Genomic DNA, 18,271 nt, shown 5'->3' with positions numbered 1-18,271 from the left:
AAAAAAATGCTGTCACTAGGGGACCAAGTAAAACCTCGCTCTAATTGTCATCTGCCACCTGGAACATCTGTTGTCACACTGGATCCTGGGAACAACCCAATTTCATGTGGTTATAGTGGCAATGCAGACAAGGTGCTGAGGTTCCTGACAATTTCCAGATGCTGAGTTAGCCAATTTGGGAACTATCCCTTCAGAGACTAAGTTATCAAGCCTTAAACTGTTGATTTCATTTATTTTTCCTTTTGGCGCAGAAGACTGAGCATTAATTTTCTTACCACTGTGTGTATTCTCACGTTTGTACACACTTGCAGACTAAAGGGTTCATGTGGAGTGCCTTCCTCTATCACACTACACTGTTTGTTTTGAGACAGGGTCTCCTTATATAGCCCTAGCTGGCTTGGAATTACACAGACCAGGCTGGCATCAAACTCACCGAGACCCACTTGCCTCTGTCTCCCAAGTCCTGGAATTAAAGGTGTGTGCCACCAGACCCGGGTTTTTAAGATGATCCCTGTGAACCCAGAGTTCACTGGCTAGACTAGCTGGCCAGCAAGCTCCAGGGTGTACCTGGACCCTCACCAGCACCAGGCTTTTGGTGTGCTCAGCACTCCTGGCTCTTGGATGCTGGGGCTCCTACCGAGTGCTCTTACCTGCTGAGCCACCTGTCCAGCCCGGAAATAATTAAGACACATCAGAAAATTCCAACATTTATTGAGTACATATTTAGTAACAGCAATACAGTTTCTCAAGAAACACCTGAGCTTAACCCCTCCAGAACAGAATAAGGCATCATCCAATACTGGTAAGCTAGACCCCCCCAAATCTATAATTTTATACGCCCCTTTGAGAATTTTCAAGATACAAAAAGTAACTGAAAAGATATTCACATTATTATAAAACCAAAATATGTTCAGGTTTAAGCAGTTTTGAGGCAGTGGTGTCTACACACCAGTCTCGTCACGATGCCTGCCCACAGCTTCGGACAACGCAGCACAGCGGCGGCCTCACGCACAGTGCTCGGCAGAAGCCAACACTTGCAACCTTTTCCAGGTTCTGATCTCCACCTCACAGACCTTCTGATGCAGTGCTCATCAAATATCAATGGCAATTCGTGTAATGAAGGCATGTTCTGTGGAATTCTGAAGGGACACAGGCTACAGCAACGCCACAAGCTGTGGATTATTTGATAACATTTCAGTATTCCCTGAAGAGATTTTATACAAAGTTGAAAACAGCTAGTACAGTAAAAATAAAAAATAAATTAAAAAATTTATAAAATCCACTTGTAACAGTTCCAATGGAAGCATCCCTACTGAACTATCACAGTGAAACAATGTACTATTTAAATGGCACAGAGGCTGTCACATTCTCTTAACGAGCTTTTAGAGGGCTGTCATGGTGAATATGCTCTTATAACCCAACTCTATAGATAATCTACGCAGGCCAAAGGCTCCAATTGGTTCTCAAGGTTGATCGTAAAATGTATGGTACTCACAGTATTAAGACAAATTTCCTACAAAGTTCCTGATTGTTTGAAACATAAATTGATAGAAAAGTCTAAGGAAATCCCAGGAGATACTTGTAATCATTAGCTGGAATGAGGTGACAAGTTTTCAAACTCTGACACTGATCTGTAGGCAACTGTAGACTGCCAAGGCCAATATGCTATGGTGCGTTTTTCTCATGATTTTCCAATTACAATATATTTGAGTAATATACACTTTCAGGATTTTTTTTTTCTTTTTGAGACAAGATTTCAACAAAGGCCATACTGGCCTTGAATGTACCTCAGTTTCCCAAGTATTGGGTAACAAGTTATGTGCCACCATGCTCAGTTTTAATCCTTATAACAGCTTTTAGACATCTGCCTTAAATCTATATAACTTAGTTTTTTTTAAATCTATTTTCTCTTCAATGAATTTAAAAAGCAACAAACGTCAAGAACAAGTTAGCCAGGCTTTAGACAAAAGGTCTGCTTTGGCGACACAGAGAACGATGAGCACTGCAGCAGTGGCCACCTCAGTCCACCTCCATTGATACTAAAACGCAGTAAGGCAACTATTACTTTAAGACACTTGAAATTACATTTAATAAATGGATACTGGCCTCAAACCTGACATATTGCACACTCTAGTTTTCTATTCCAAGAAATCAAAGACAGTATTTGAAAAGACAGAGCATGTTTGAAACAGTATTTGAAAAGACTGAGATGTTACTAAAAACATCTCCAAGAGGCTGACTGTGCCTGCACTACTGATTACAATACATGCAACTGAAAAGGAGAATGAGTATTTTTTAATTCTTTAGATTGTTTTATGTGTGTTACTTGTGTGTTTGTATATGCACCACATTTGTGTCGGGTGTCCACAGAGGTCAGAAGAGGGTGTTGAAACCCTTGGAATTGGAGTGATAGATAGCTGTGGACCACCATGTGGGTGCTAGGAACAAGTAGTCCCAACCACTGAGCCAGCGCTCTGTCCTGACAATGAATAGTCTTTAAAGTTTTGCTTTTAATGTTTCTGCCTTCTCCTGTCTTCTTGAAGCCATTCACAACAGTTGACCCAAAGTATCCCCCACTGAGGAGTAAGTAGATGTCACCACTGTTCCAGCCACCATTCTAGGCAAGACAGAGACTCCCATACTGGCCTCTATTAGCAGTGCTAGGGAAAAACCACTACAAAATATTTAGACATAATGGAGTTCTCTTCACAGGCTTCCCCTGCAGAAGCTAAAGACATTAAGACGGAAAGTATGTGTGTTTCCAGAGATCCTAGCTCACACAATGGAGCCCAGGGAAAGAAAAACAAATGTTGCACAACAAAGGCTACATGAGCAGTGAATAAGGTAAACAAGAAGCATGCCTGGTATCAGTAGGTCAAACAAGGTTGCTCTGCTGTCCCCACCCATGGAATCCGGGCACCAGTCCTGGCCCTGCAGGTGTAAAGCAAGCATTGACCTAGGCAGGGAGACGCCATGTTTCCACACAATTTCCTCCATTTTCACTTCTCCAACTCCCCACTGTCATTCCATCTTTCCTCTTACTCAAACTTTCATCTTTCTTTTACTCTCTCTTTCCTTTCCTTCTTTCTTGACTACTCATTTCCATCGTCCTTTTCTTCTCTACGTTCTTTCTCTTCCTTAAAATCTATTCTTCCACATACCATCAGCAAATCTACCTTGGAGGAAAAAAGCAAAAGCATTCAGCCTCAGGAGCAGCCCCTCAACACTGGACTCCAGCAACACTGGTGGCTGAAGAGCTACAGAAGTTCCTCCAGTCACCCCTCCAAGGTCTCCCTTCTCAGGCACCATGTACAGTCGGCATGTCTCAAGCCCAGGCAAAAATCCAAGCTCACTTCCCAATCTGTCCTTGTCATGACACTAACATCTGATGGACGGCAGATGAGAGCCATGTGTCAGCAATGTCCAAGATGAGCAAGCTCTTGGGCTCTTTACCACAGAGGAAAACTGCATTTTCTTAGAATACATTTCTAGAGGTTTTCCAAAATCTTTTCACACAAATGAAGTTTGAGTGCATTTTAGGTCCTTCCTTTAAACTACCTCAACCAGTCACACCAGAGCCCATGGGGTTGAGAGTCTCCAGCTACTGAGAAAATAAGATCTTAGGAAATTTACTCTAATGAATTCCCCTCTTGCCAATAGCCCCAAGTGCCCAAAAATGGCACTCATAATTTAGCAATTGTGCCAGTAACTGTGACACCCTAACTTCAACTTTAAAGGTAGCAAAAATAATTTCCAGTGCTTCCTAAACTAGCTGATATCAAGAACTTCTGAGGAGCTCATAAAAACAGAATCATCAGGTCGCATGCATATTTGAGACAAGCAGGGAAGTTTGCTTAAGGACTGGCTATGAGAGGAAACCCAAAGGCCAGCACTACTTTTTCTAGTAACTATAGTTATTTGTAATTACTGAAGCATTCACTGCAGAAACATAAAATGATGCCTGAGACCTTAATATAAGAAAAAGGAATAAATAAGCAAGCATGGCAAGATACTGACAGGTAATGAATATGACTAGTGAGTGCCACTATGAGGCTCTTAATTCCTTGTTGTTTTTTATTATTGTCATAGTGCTGGGCCTTGCGCACACTAAGCAAGCACTTCTACTATTGAGCTATAGCTCTAGTCCACTTTCACTTAATTTTTAATCTCTTCACTTAAAAATTTCTTGACGACTACTTCCTAGATGCAGTATACATAGGATATCTGTTTTTAGCAAGCTCCCTCAGATTATCAACCACATTTCAAAGCGTATTCTTTTTTCCACCTAGCAATCTAAGCTTTAATACAGCCCACAGGTTCTTACTTCACCATAGCATTCCGCCGAGGAATCATGGCTGCTGCTCTTTCAGCCCATCTGTTCTGAGAGTACTGCCCTGGTTACCAATTCCTCTTCTGGGCACAAGGCACACTTTCAACGGTACTTTAAACCTTCTTAAACAGTTCAGCCTGCCTGTGGCTGAACTGCAGAAGCTGGGACAACTGCACCGATTGCTTGTTTTGAATATTCCTACAGAGGATACAGGAACTTCACAACCGCTATTTTTCCTTCATAATTTCCCTTTCTCTGTGTAAGCATTAACAATCCAAGAGAAAAAAGAAGACCACCCAGGAGCTCAGGGTAGGATGCAATGTGTACCACATGCTACCATTCAGACCATCAGGCGTCGAGGCAAGAGGACAAGGAGCAATGTCTCTCTTCCCCCAGATTTTAACAAAGCAACTGTCCTCGGTGGTGTTCAGAACAGAGAATATGCACATTACCCAAATCAAAAATGACTGTTTCTACTGCTAGTTTAAAAATCCTCTCCCTCCAGACCATCCACCACAGCTGTCTACTCTAAAGGGAGGCTCCGAATCTGCCTCTTCAAAAGGATGCTGGAATGCACTGAGGTAGAAGGAAAGTCTAACTGGACCACTTTCAGTCTCACAGGCTTAAATATTTGGTCCGTTGCATATCCCACCATCCTGTTGGTGTTGCGATTAAAGTTCTCACTTTATTATCAGCATAAAATATTTTGCTTCCAGAATACCCAGTAAAGCTGAAATTTTTCACTTAAAGTGATTTTTAAAAAATGTCCCCAAATATCTTAGAACTTAGGTTTGGCAAGACACTTTAATACATACAAAATGAAAGTACTTCATTTCTTTCTGAACACATACACAAACACACACACACATGCACGCACGCGCACACACACACACACACACACGCACACACACACACGCGCACACACACACACACACACACACTCACATTCATCATATAAAAATGCCTCCTTATGTTTTCACTATTTTCTCCTTTCTCATATAGCTAACCTTTAAATGTGCAGCTTACTTAAAACCTACAAATAATCTTAAACATGATTGTCAGAAAATATTGTAGAGCAGAGATGAAATGTATGCGGGTACATAGATTGTCAATGGTTACATTGGTTATATCACATTTCTTAAGAAACAGAACTTTTCTGCTCCTGTAAACTTTTTTTCTCACACTTTAAAGTGAGGTTAGTGCTGACATAAGATTATTGCTACACTCACAGCTTGAATGTCTCCATTGTGTTCGAGGTACATTGTCTCCATCCATCCCCATTCTGTTCTTTCTTTCTTACTTAAGAGCCAACACAGCTCCACAGGTCACACTGTTCAATGTTTTCATTAACATTGGAATGACACCAAGTAATGTTACAAAATAACAGAGATCAAACTGTCTTCTTATTGGAGCCCAAGATTTTAACTTCTTCTTCATGACACGAACATGCTGCTCTTGTAATTTCTTCAGAAGAGGATTATTCTGGAGACGGAAGTGCCTTCCGAAGCCCTTCACATCTCTGATGCTTTACGGTTTCATCCACTTAGTTCGGCAGCCATGAAGAATCACCTTTCCTTTGGTGGTGTGTCATAGCGGTTTCTTATGCTTTTTGTCAACTGCTTGATAAATATTTTGTAAGTTTTTCCACAGTACGTGTGAACTGTCTTCTGTAATTCCAGTTCTAAAGGCTTTAATAAGGAACGGATGGAATCATCTCCAAGAGAACACTAGAGAAGAAACATAACGGGCAATAATACACACAAAAGTTTAATTATTTTCCAAGTAAGTTCTTCAATCAGTTAAATACTAACAACTTCCATTTACTATTTCATGAGAACTGTGCACTCAGGCAATATTTTTCAGTGAATTAAGCATCAGTGGAGGCAAATCTCTAAGACAGGGAAAACTTCAGAAAGGGACAATGGAAGGGTGTCCTATGTCAGGGAAGAACAGAAGAGATGCAGAGAAGCAACTAATGGTGGTGGCACACGCCTTTCATCCCAGCACTTGGCAGGCAGAGGCAGGGGGAGCTCTGAGCTTCGTCTATATAGGGAGTTCCAGGATAGTCAGGACTACACAGAGAAACCCTGTCTCAAACAAACAAACAAGATGCAGAGAAATTGGCATAAAATGGATTGCTCCTGTTAAAGGCACCTGAAGAAACTAATAAAAGGTAGACTAGTTTAAAGAAAAGGAAGTCTTTCCTTGCACTCTATCCCCTGAAAGCCACACAGCAACAGGTGATGTCTTAGACATCACCACTACAGCCCAGACAGAGAGTGAAACAAATCACTTCCCAAGAAACTTGGATACTTACTATGGTCTGTCTATATGCATCTAGAAAAGCCAGATGTTGGATTGGACCCTAGATCATGGTGATACTAGGAGGTGGTGCTACCTTTAGGAGGTGGGGTGTAGTGGAAGGAAGATAAATCACTGGGGACATTCCTTAGAAGGGGACACAGGACTATAACCACTCCTGTTCCTTTTCTTGCTTCCTCTGCTATCTGCTCCTACCAAGATGAAATGCTTTACCACAGGCAAAGGGGACCAGATGACTATGGACTGAAATTTCTGAAACTGTGAGCAAAAATCAAATTTCCCTACACATAAACTGACAAACCACAGGCATTTCTTACTCTAATGGAAAGTTTGTTAACATACTATACAAAAGAATCCAAAGATAAATAAATATTAAAACTGCTAAACACCACACGCTCTTCACAGGGCTCTTATATGACTGTCAATAAAGCAAGCCAGGAAACATCAGTTAATGTTAATGTTCCTAATAATTTCAAAGTAAATTTTTGACCAGCTTCCATCTACAACATAAAAATATATAAACATATAAACCACTTTAACGCATTGTAGAAGAAAGTAGAAATATCTTTGACTTAAGTGTTTTCAACTATTTTCTATTTAAAAGATGAATGGGTCTTGAAAATTAAACATTTTACATGAAAATTTGGAGTTAGTGAAAACAAAAATCACAAGGAAATTTAACTTGAAATCCAAGATAAAATGAACTGGGAGTGTTCCTGAGGGTCACAGCACATCAAGGGAAAGAAACCAAAGCTCCAATCAAGATGGTACTGCACTGGAAGCGACCCCACTGCTAGCTTAGCTTCAGCAGGTGCCATGGAGACTGGGGGGAAAAGATGAGTGGGCAGCAACTACCAGAGACTCATCAATGGTTAGGCTGCTGACGTAAGTGCTGTTGAATGCTCAGCACTAAGTGAACCATCTCCATCATCCAAGCCAAGGCTCAGAGAATACCACCACAATAGGAGGGTTTAGGCGATGTTAAAATCTGGAATGTTAAATCTGGATGTTAAAATCTGGAACACTGTCCTCAAGCCATGACATGGCTGTCCCACAAACTCTCAGCGAACTTTCAGCAGCTCTGATTACCTGCGTAAGATCAGGCAAGACTGGGCAGAGCAACAGTGGAGGGGAATGGACTTACGAGGTGGCACCCCTCCTTAAGGAGTTAAGAGGCAATTAATGGTTCCTAGATGAGGGAGAGACATTTTCTTCAGTAGTGTACCCAACTGGTAAAATGAAAAGCATGAAAGAAGGAGGGAGGAACTTTAAAAAAAAAGAAGAAAAAAAAAAGTAGACTACCTGGCAGAGGCAGGATAAGAGAAAAGAAGATGTGAGAAAGTGAGGAGAGGTGAAAATGTCCTGAACCTATTATTATATACATTATAGATAATATATGCTAACAAAACACTAGATATTTAAAAGAGGCAAGCTGGCTGAGAGAACAAGCTAGACACAGAGGAAGGCAGAATGAGCCAGAGAATGAGAAAGAGCCAGAAGATTAGGAAAGATTGCTGGAGTTTGAGGCCAAGCAGAGCAATTCAGAGACTGAGAGAAAAGCCAGATTGAACAAGTCAGCTGGCAGAGGAGTTTGAGCCAGCACAGCTGAATTGAAGCAGCTAGCCTAGAGCTCAGTAAGAATAAGAAAGGGTGAGCTTATTAAGCAAGTCTTGGGGGCTGAAAGCATTCTTGGCCTAGGTTAAATTGTATGGAGCCTAGAAGCTTCCAGGAGTAGGCCTCAGTTAGCAGACAGAGGCAGTAAGCCTCCCAGACAATAACTGAAGAAGCGAAATAAAAGTTCCTTTTACAGCTGACAGTGACCTGGAATGAGAAAAGGATGACAGAGGTATCTTCTTCCAGTAAGCCATGTGCTTAAACAAAAGAGAAAAAGAAAAGAAAGCTCCACCCTAAGAAGTTGGTATTGAGTCTGAAAGGACCTGTGCTCCTGAGTCCCAGCTTTACCACTTAGAGGCTGTATGGGCTGGTCTTAGACCCATGCAGAGATACCCCTTAGCATTTCCCAAAAGGACCTGCTGAGGGCAGCAGGTGGTGGCACCTTCCAAGGTAGAAATGCATTCCTGTCCCCCAGCCCCGCTGTATTCTTCTGGGAAACCTAATACAGAAGCAAAGCAGTGTATGGACCTAACATCTAAGGCCCATTAAGGATACAAAGCACCTCTGGCAGACGGCTACCTTCAGAGCTACCCAAGCAAAGGATAAAATAAACCTGGACTACTTTGTTGATGCAGAAAATAAAGAGATAATCTGAAAAATAATGACATGTCAAAAGTGCACACACAGCCAAAGAAGTGCCCAATGGCCAAATATGAAACACCTTCAGCATCAATAAAACCTGAAGGAAATATAAATCGGGAAGGGGTAAGTACCCCAAAGTCCACGCTGGTTATACTTAGACCAATAAGTGGGCACAGCGCTGGGTCCCAGACATGAACTGTGGACACAGCATCAGAACTGTAAGAAGAAACTACACAGCTGTAAGCTAGCAGGAAGTGTTACTAACCAAGGAGATTAGGAACACACGGCAGATACATCTGAGTTTAGTATCTGTATAATGGTTAATAAGGAAATACCCGTACTTGTACTAAAAAATATTGCAGTTGGGGGGGGTGTCAAGAAGATAATATATACAATTCGTGTTCAGAAAGGCAGACAGAAAACCCATGACAAACCACAAAGCCAGATCTTGGGAGCTGGTGACTTTCAAATAAAGGATAAATTCTTTATACTGTACCTACAAACTCTTAATGATACTATAGATTTTTTTTAAAAGATTTATTTATTTATTATATATACAGTGTTCTGTCTGCATGTATGCCTTCACGCCAGAAGAGGGTGCCACCAGATCTCACTAGAGATGGTTGTGAGCCACTAGGCAGTTGCTGGGAATTGAACTCAGGTCCTCTGGAAGAGCAGCCAGTGCTCTTAACCTCTGAGCCATCTCTCCAGCCCCATACTGTAGATTTTAAGTGGAAACTTTGGGCGAGTAAACCTTACATTTCTTAGTGCTTCATATACCGCTCTGAATGCTGGCTGCTTGTCGTCATGGTAGACACCCCTGTTTCCATGAAGAATAAAGACGCCTTCCTCTTCCGCTCCTCGGCAGTTGCTTCCATATATGCAGTGATCTGGTCGATAATTCCATTGACATGGAAATACAAAAAGGCTTTCTACAATGAAGAAATGTCCAACAACAGCAAAGTAAGAGAGCACATAGTGATTAGAGGGAATTAACACTGTAAACATTTTAGCTTAAACAAATTACACTTGCTATTTAGATTTCTCCCAACCAAGTCAAATTTCAAGTCTTATTCTGCCTCATATGAAGATATTGACAACCATTAACATAAGCAAAAACCAAACAACTCTGTCTCCTATGGTTCCAAGGACTGAAGTGAGGGCACCGTACAGGCTGAGTGAGCACTGTACCAGTGAGCTACCCCAGCCCATTGTTTCTTACTCTCATTTCAAATCTGTGACTGTTTTCACAAATGCAAAGAAGTAAAAGAATTTAGATGATTACCTGGATTATGAAAAAACATGATATTTAACAGATCTTGATCACCCCATGTGATGTTTAGTTTGTATTTTTTAAGCAATGGCATAAGTATGTCTCCCCATTGCAGCCGCGTGGTTGTCATGTCATTCTGTTGAAAAAGCATTAAAAAGTCTTAGCATTCAAGTTTAAGTGGCAGCATGACAGCTCCCCACCCTTCCCACAGCAACCATTACGATGCCCAAAGGGGACAACTCCTTTGTAAAACCATGTTTCATTTCTAACTCTGCATGTGAGGAGGGCTGCCGGCATAAGAAGGGAAGGCAGCAATAAAGGGAGGAGCCCAGAAAGGCAAGGAGGATGACAGCTCAACTACAGCTGCCTTTCCAGGTAAGGACTATGAAAAGTACTTTTGTTGTTTTTAGAGACAAGGTTTTGCTATGCAGACCAGGGCTATCCTCAGACTCATGGTCTTCATGCCTCTGGAGTGCAGACTGCAGACCACATCACACCCATCTCTGAGAGGTCGTAGCTTGGTAAGGCAGGGTTCCTGAGGATGTCACTGGTACCCTGTCTAGGTAAGCAGACATTTGTCTATACCTCCCCAGGAGAATTTACACAGCAACCCAACCTTTCAGTGAGGCATTCGCTGGGGCTCCTGTAATGTATTCCCCTCAGGAAGGGGAGGGGCTTCTGCACCACAAGTACAGGGTGTCCTGCTTATCAAGCAGTAAGATACAAAGAACAAGAAAGAAATTTTACTGTTTTAACTTTTTAATGTTACTGTAATGGAGCAGGCTGGAACTGCATACTGATACTCATAATGACAAGAACAGGGTGTCAGCCATGCAAACAATTATGGCCTTCATTATAAACAGGCTGTCTTCTGTTTTCCATGTGATAATATCCATGAGACAACATTCGTGGATCTCTATGGAACAATCTAGGAAGTGACTGCACGTCAAATGGCTAAAGATCTAATATTTATAATCTGTACCCTAAGTCATTGAACAGGGGTAATGAAGGCAATGTTTGCTACAAAGACAGAAAAACAATGAAGAAATCTATTCATGAAAAATATATTTTAAAAATCAGTCAATTCTACAGCAAGCTCATGTACAGCACTGATGGATGACAGAACTTGTGAAAGTGTGGATAGTGAATGCAGTCATCTGCTGTTAAGATCACGCCACTCATCTCTTTTGATGGGACAACTCAGCAGGTTACGAGCATTGGCTACTTTTTTACTTTTTTTTTTTTTGCTTTTGAGACAGAGTTTCTCTGTGTAACCTTGGCTGTCCTGGACTGACTTTATAGACAGAGTTGGCCTTGAACTCAGAGATCTGCTGGCCTCTGCCTCCCAGAGTACTTTCAATTAAAGGTGCGCACTACCACCATGCCCAGCTAACTCTGGCTACTTTTTACAGAGGACTGGAGTTCAACTGCCAGCAACTCACAACTGCCTGTAGCTCTAGCCCCCGGGTGTCTGACAGCCTCCTGGACTACACATGCATGGCATACACACAGTCAGGAGTAAACATAAAGAAGATGCAAACAAAGCTCTTTGAAATGGAAAAAATTGAATGTCTAGAAATTATTTAAACCCTACATCCACATCTCTACCTGGCTGAAGAGCAGAAAGACAAGGGGAAAGGGCCAACAGCACAGAAGATAAACTAAGAGCAGTAATGAATTTGAGCTATATAACCCAATCTTAAAAATCAAAGGGTCAGATTATTTCCACAGCTTTTTGCAATACTATCCTCATAATTCTACGAAGTTCAAATGTAGAGAGAAGTCATATAATTCTTAGCAGATTATCTTACAGCACCATCTTCTGGCATGACATCACCAAGCACAGTCTAACAAGCGGGCAGAACAGTCATGCTGATATGCTGCTTTCACATAAGAAAGCTTTATGGTCTATGAAATGTAAATACTCAAAATATAAGAGCAAAAGAAACAAAGTGTCTGTTGTCAAGCAAGAACAGATGCTAACTGTACTAGCTATTCTTGGTGTCCACTTGACTACACCTGGAATTAACTAAAATCCAAGCAGCTGGGCACATGGTGAGGGATTTTTCTTACTTAAATCACTTCAAGTGGGAAGACGCATATACCTTTACTCTGGTTCACACCTTCTGCTGGAAGCCTATATAAATGAAAATAGACTCAGAAAATGGAAAGCTGAAATAAGAGTTCACCTGATGGATGGAATATAGAGTGACATACACTACAAATTTCTAAGATAGAAAGGCTGGCATACAGTGATGACAGCAACAAGCAGTGCACTGCCCGTACTGGAGCAAAAACTGGCATGGACCACAACCTTAGTCCTAGCACTTGGGGGGCAGAGGCAGGCAGATCTCTGCCTGGTCTATACAGAAGTTCCAGAACAGCCTGGAGTACACACAGAGAAGACCTGAGGTCAAAAGAAAGAAAAAAGAAAAGGAGAGGAAAGAGGAAAGGAAAGGAAAAAGGAAAGGAAAGAAAAGGGAAGGAAGGAAGAAAAGAAAGGAAGGAAAGATAAAAATGTAAATTCTAATCTGTCAGAAGTCACAGAAAAATATTTTAAAAACCCCTGAGAAATACATATAGACTCTTAATACTCCTTAGTTTATTTCTAACTAGACATAAAAGAATAATCATTGGAGGGAAAGCCTGTGTTTTCTCAGAAGTCCCTGTTTTTTACTTAACTTCATCAAATATCAAAAAATTTGACTACTATCATGTTCTATTCCGAACTTTGTAAGGATTTTTGTTTGCTTTGTAAATTTTATATTATGTGTATGCGCCTGAGTAATTAATGTATGAGTGCTGTGTTCACACAGTTACCTGTGGAGGACATGGGAGGGCAGAGGATTTCCTGAAACTGGAGTTAACACAGAGCTGTGAGCCTCCGAATGCAAATGCTGGGAATCAACCCCACATCCTCTGCACGAGGTCATCAGCACCTGTTTAATGAAGCCCCTTCGCCTTCACGGAAAGCCCCGAAGCACAGGTATGTTACATACCAGCCCACTGCGCAGATGAGGAATACCCGGGAGAGTCAAGCTCCCCCCACCCACAGAACAGCTAAGAAGCCAGTTCGGATCCAGACTGACAGGCTGCACAGTCTATGCTGACAACCAAACTTGCCCCGAAGGTCACTTTAGATTCAAGCTCACAGCGCTGCCCAAGTGTAAAACGATGACAGCTTCCCGAGCTGACAGTGTAGAAGATGGCAGTCGCTACCTGGTGTACTGCTACTTTACCTCACTGTGAAAACACCTTCTGAGAGGCTGGAGAGATGGCTCAGAGGTTAAGAGCACTGGCTGCTCTTCCAGAGGTCCTGAGTTCAGTTCCCAGCAACCGCCTGGGGGCTCACAACCATCTATAATGTGATCTGGTGCTTTCTTCTGGCCTACAGACACATAGGCAGGCAGAATACTGTATAAATAATAAATAGATCTTTAAAAAAAAAAAAACCTTCAGATGTGACCTAATTGAATCAGCCACTAATTGGATACAGAACACAATGAACACTTTTAACAATTATCCAAAATAGAAAATTAAAAAATAATTTAGTGTTTCTCCCTTTCAACTATACATACATATATGTGTGTGTGTTTGTGTGTGTGTATGTATATATATATATATATATTTTTTTTTTTTTTTCCCTCAAGCTGGGTGAGATAACATCTCAACTGTGTAGCTCTGGCTGGCAAAGAGACCCACCTGTCTGCCTCCTGAGTGCTAAGAGTAAAGGTGTGAGCCACATCTGGAAATACACAAACACACGTATACACTCAACATATTTATTTTTATCTTACATGTTTTGCTTACAGATAAGTATATTTACTTATAAGTAAATAAGTATATTTACATGTGAATGCCTGATGCCCTTAGCCAAAAAAAAAAAAAAAAAGGCTTCAGATCCCCTGGAACTGGAGTTACAGCTGTGCGCTGGCTGCCACAGGTGCTGGGGACTGAAGGGGTCCCCTGTGAGAGAGCCGAGAGCACACGTAATGACCGAGCCAGCTCTCCAGCCACAGCCCTAGGTGATTTTTAAAAGATCTTCTTCATTTTTATTTATGTGTACTTGTTCCTACAGAAGCCACAAGAGGGCCTCAGAAGCCCTGGAGCTGGGGTTATAAGCAGTAATGAACTAGCGTGGATGCTAGAAACTCACCACTGCCCAGTGTGAAAGACCCTGACCACTGAGCATCTCTCCAACACCTAGTTTAATTAGGTTTTCAGAAAAGCAAAAGCATAAAGAGAAACCTAAATCAACTGCCTGCATTGTCAATTCACCTTGAAGTACTTCCTTCTCATCCGGGTCATGTTCATCAGCATCACTCCAGAGTTCACCCCAGTCTTCCCGTAGTATGGATGCCGAGCAAAGCGATTGTACCATCCTATTCGAGGCTCCTCATGTTCTGGTGCCATGGCAGCAATTTGTGTGGAATTAAACTTCTTTAGTAATGACCAAATATCATCGACAGGTCGTAAAAAAAGGATATCAGTGTCGACATATAACAGTGAATCAACTTCTTTCAGTATTAACTATGAGGAGAGATATTTGAATTAGGTATAAATAAATCTATTTAACAAAAGTATAGAAACAGAAATTATATCTAAGTGATGAGCCAATTTACAATATTAAGGTAATTCTTCTGAAATTTGTCATTCTTGAACAAAACGTAGATACTTACAAATGTAAATGTGTTGCCTACCCTCCGATATTCATAAAACTCAAAGTTTAGGGTAACCTAGCAGGAGTGTCCAACCCTTTGATATGTACAACATGACATCACCACCAAGGTCACATACTGGAGAAACATGAAATCAGGATAGCAAAAGTAACAGTCTCATAATGTTGTACCCAAGTTTTCAACTTTGTATCCATAGTTACTGGGGCAGACTGGAGGTGCCTGGAACACTGTAGTTATGACACAATGAGAACAACACTTGATCCTTGCCTGCAACAAAGTTGAGCTAATGCCTTACTGAGCAGTTACGCTGAAATCTCTATTCCCCTCTCAGTCTGCTAGAGATTAATTTAATATCAGATAGAGAAAATACTTCAGGAGATGGCTGGGCCTGAATGGGGAAGTCCTCCTTACTCAGACACCATGGCTAAAAGGAGATAAGCAAGGTTTGCTTCCCCACCAGTGGAAAAGGGGTGAAAACTACACCTGGAATCAAGCAGCTGGGCACACCTGTGGGTGACTTTTCTTGTTTCAATCACTTGAAGTTGAAAGATTCACCTTAATTCTAAGCCACACCTTCTGGTGGCAAGTTCCAATAACAAGACATGGAAGAAAGCTTTTGTTTTTTGCTTTACTGTGCTCACTCTTGCTGACAAGTTCATCTATACCGCTGCTGAGGTATTACTTTACTAGTATTAAAACCTTCTTTGGGATTCTAACGCAGATGGAAAACCAGCTAAGACAGCCAGCCTTCTTGACTGAACAACTACTGGATTCTTGGCCTTCTGTCAGGAAACAGTCACTGTTGAACTAGGCAGATCACAGGCTGTAAGCCACTCTGATAACCCCCTTAAATATACACAGATTCATTCTATCAGCTCAGTTCACCTAGAGAACTCAGGCTAATACATCTGGCATTCAGCATATAGGCTGGACTTGAAGCCCCTGAGTCTTCCTTCCTCAGCCTCCCAAGGAGGGCTGAACTGAGTATTATACCTAGCCCAAGATTTGTCCTTCTATCAATATTCTGTTTGTGTGCCACAATACACCATCTGTTTAGAGGTTAATATTCTCAGAAAACTACAAAGACACTGCTTTATACTCAAAACCAGGCCTGGAGGTATGAGCCCTACAATGCCAATTATTCAGGAGGATGATATAAGAGGATATTGAATTTAAGGCCAGCTAAGGCAATTTGGGGAGACTGTCTCAAAAGAAGGCTGTGGGTGTAGCTCAGTGGTAGATTACTTGCATGAGGTTACTTATTGTTTGTTACACATTCTTCACGTGTGAGACCTGGGTTGTCCCCCAGCACGGCAGAAAAAAAATAAAGACATGAATAAAATCAAATAGCTCAAAGCTCAAGTTCAAAACCAACATACACATCGCATAGTGACCGCTGTCAGTGTCTTCCCAGGGCTTCTCTGGGAAAATAACGCACTCAATCTCTGAACCATTATAAGAGTTGCTGTGATCACAGTGTCTCTTCACAGTAATAGAAACCCTAACCAAGACATCTTCTGTATAAAATTAAGTTTCAAATTTAAGAAAGAAAAAGCAAAGAAGCAGTGGAGGGAGAATAACTCACGGGTAAGAACAGCCTCTGGGAAGCACACGGCTTAAAGAGTTTTTTCCACTCCACAGCACTGTCGCTCGGGAAGGTGATAGGGTACAGGTTATAGTTAAATCTTTGCAGAAATGACCAGCTGTCAAGCTAAACACATAGAAAGGAATTAAAGATAAAAACATAAAACAACTCAGATTTGTTTTACTTTCAACCTTCTGTTTAACATCACAATAGATACAAACAAAAATGCTAAAACTTTGATGTTATACATTTAAAGGATTCTTTTCTATTACTCTCTCATTTCCATTTCAAATCTAAAAATTATAATGATATGCTACAAACACTTTATCACCAAGATCTAAGGTACAGTGGACTTTTTAAAGTCAGTATTCAGGGCCATGGCGATGGTCAGTCCAGAAAGCTAAGAATGAGAACCTGAGGTCAGATCCCCAGCACAGTGCACTGGAGGAGACAGGGAGACAACCACGCTTGCTCAGTAGCCAGCCTGTCAGAAACCAGTCAGTGCCAGGCTAACCGAGTGATTCCACCTCAAAAAGTGACTCAGTGCACACAGCTGCTTCTTGCTAAGCCCAACAGCCCAAATCTCCCTTAATTTCACCCATGTGAATTTTCCCAGTTCTAAACAAATTGAAATCAGAAAAATTAAGCACTCAAATTATTACCTTATCGTATATATGATAAAAAATGTTCAAATTAAGTGTCAGACTAATGTAGCATCAGTTTAGTCCACTTACGGAAAGTTTAAATGGGAACTAGTATTCCTAATAAACCATCTAATAAACACAGATCCAGTGCCAATGTAAAAAAAAAAAAAAATCCCTACGGACCCCAAAATACATCTTAAAGCCATCTTTAATGTCCTAAACTCACTTCAAAACACTGCCTTGGTACTGACCCAGTTAATGAATCCTATCGTCACTGCTCCAGCAGCATGGCTCCTGATGGCCTTATGCTATTGCAGCTGTGTAAAATAAGGAATGGCCACTCTGCAGAGCCTTAAATCCCAGGCCCCTGCCTCAGCCTCCCAATGAACTGGAATGATAAGCACTTGCCAACAGGCCCAGTTTTAGAATTTTTGGTTCAAATTACCCAAAGAATACACAGAAATGATCAGAGGAGGTGGGGTATAGTTTGCATCAAGCTATTGCCTCTTCGCGTTACAACTGTGTGCAATACTTTTGAAAGCAACGCATCTTCCAACATAGTTTAAGAATAGTTTTATTGCAACACCCTGCTTTGGTGCCCCTGTTAATTATTTTGAAAGAATAGCAATTTCATTTCCTCTTTCAACTTATAAGTCACTTAAAGATCTTTTCAATACTAACTTCAATATTAATTTTAATATTGGAATATTTTGCAATTTAGTCCATCAAATATCTGATATTCTTTCATCAAATCAAAGCCAAACACATAAGTTAAAAATATAGTTTAGAGCTGGGTGAAGTACTCAGACCTGTGTAATCCCCAGCACTCAGGAAATTGGGCAGGAGGACCAACAGGAGGTTAAGGCCAGCTTCAGTTACACATGTGAGAACCCATCTCCAAACAGTAACAAAACACAAGCAATATGTATGTACACTTTAATAAACAATCTAGGGAAAGAGAATAGAATGATAAAGTATGCATAAAATCCAGAGATGACTGGAAAAAGTTTAAAGTACACCTCTCGTACCTCTCAGAATTAAGCAACTTTCTTGGACAGACACTAAGGCTACAAATGGTATTCTTCCTTCAACAAGGAAATGAACTAATTTAACTTGGAAAACAAAGAATCTTTATACATAGATCAAATTAAAAAAAAATCCATTGCAGCTTGAAAGCTAGAT

At 41.1% G+C, this 18,271-nt stretch overlaps 1 protein-coding gene across 2 annotated transcripts in view; it reads right to left on the bottom strand.

The window, feature by feature from the left end:
* Window positions 1-694: 694 nt before the first annotated feature.
* The window catches only part of Gxylt1 (glucoside xylosyltransferase 1), a 35,106-nt gene continuing 17,529 nt past the window's right edge, over window positions 695-18,271 (bottom strand). For both annotated transcript variants that reach the window (XM_060388783.1, XM_060388784.1), the window contains 5 exons: window positions 16,446-16,571; window positions 14,460-14,711; window positions 10,194-10,317; window positions 9,668-9,840; window positions 695-6,057 (listed from right to left, as the gene is read on the bottom strand). In XM_060388783.1, coding sequence (XP_060244766.1) covers window positions 5,896-6,057; window positions 9,668-9,840; window positions 10,194-10,317; window positions 14,460-14,711; window positions 16,446-16,571 — 837 coding nt within the window. In that variant the 3' untranslated portion in view covers window positions 695-5,895. The remainder of the gene's footprint in view (window positions 6,058-9,667; window positions 9,841-10,193; window positions 10,318-14,459; window positions 14,712-16,445; window positions 16,572-18,271) is intronic.

Source organism: Meriones unguiculatus, chromosome 8, assembly GCF_030254825.1.
Source record: "Meriones unguiculatus strain TT.TT164.6M chromosome 8, Bangor_MerUng_6.1, whole genome shotgun sequence".
In the NCBI taxonomy this organism is placed as follows: Eukaryota; Metazoa; Chordata; class Mammalia; order Rodentia; family Muridae; genus Meriones; species Meriones unguiculatus.
This window is presented reverse-complemented; position numbering and strand designations above follow the sequence as displayed.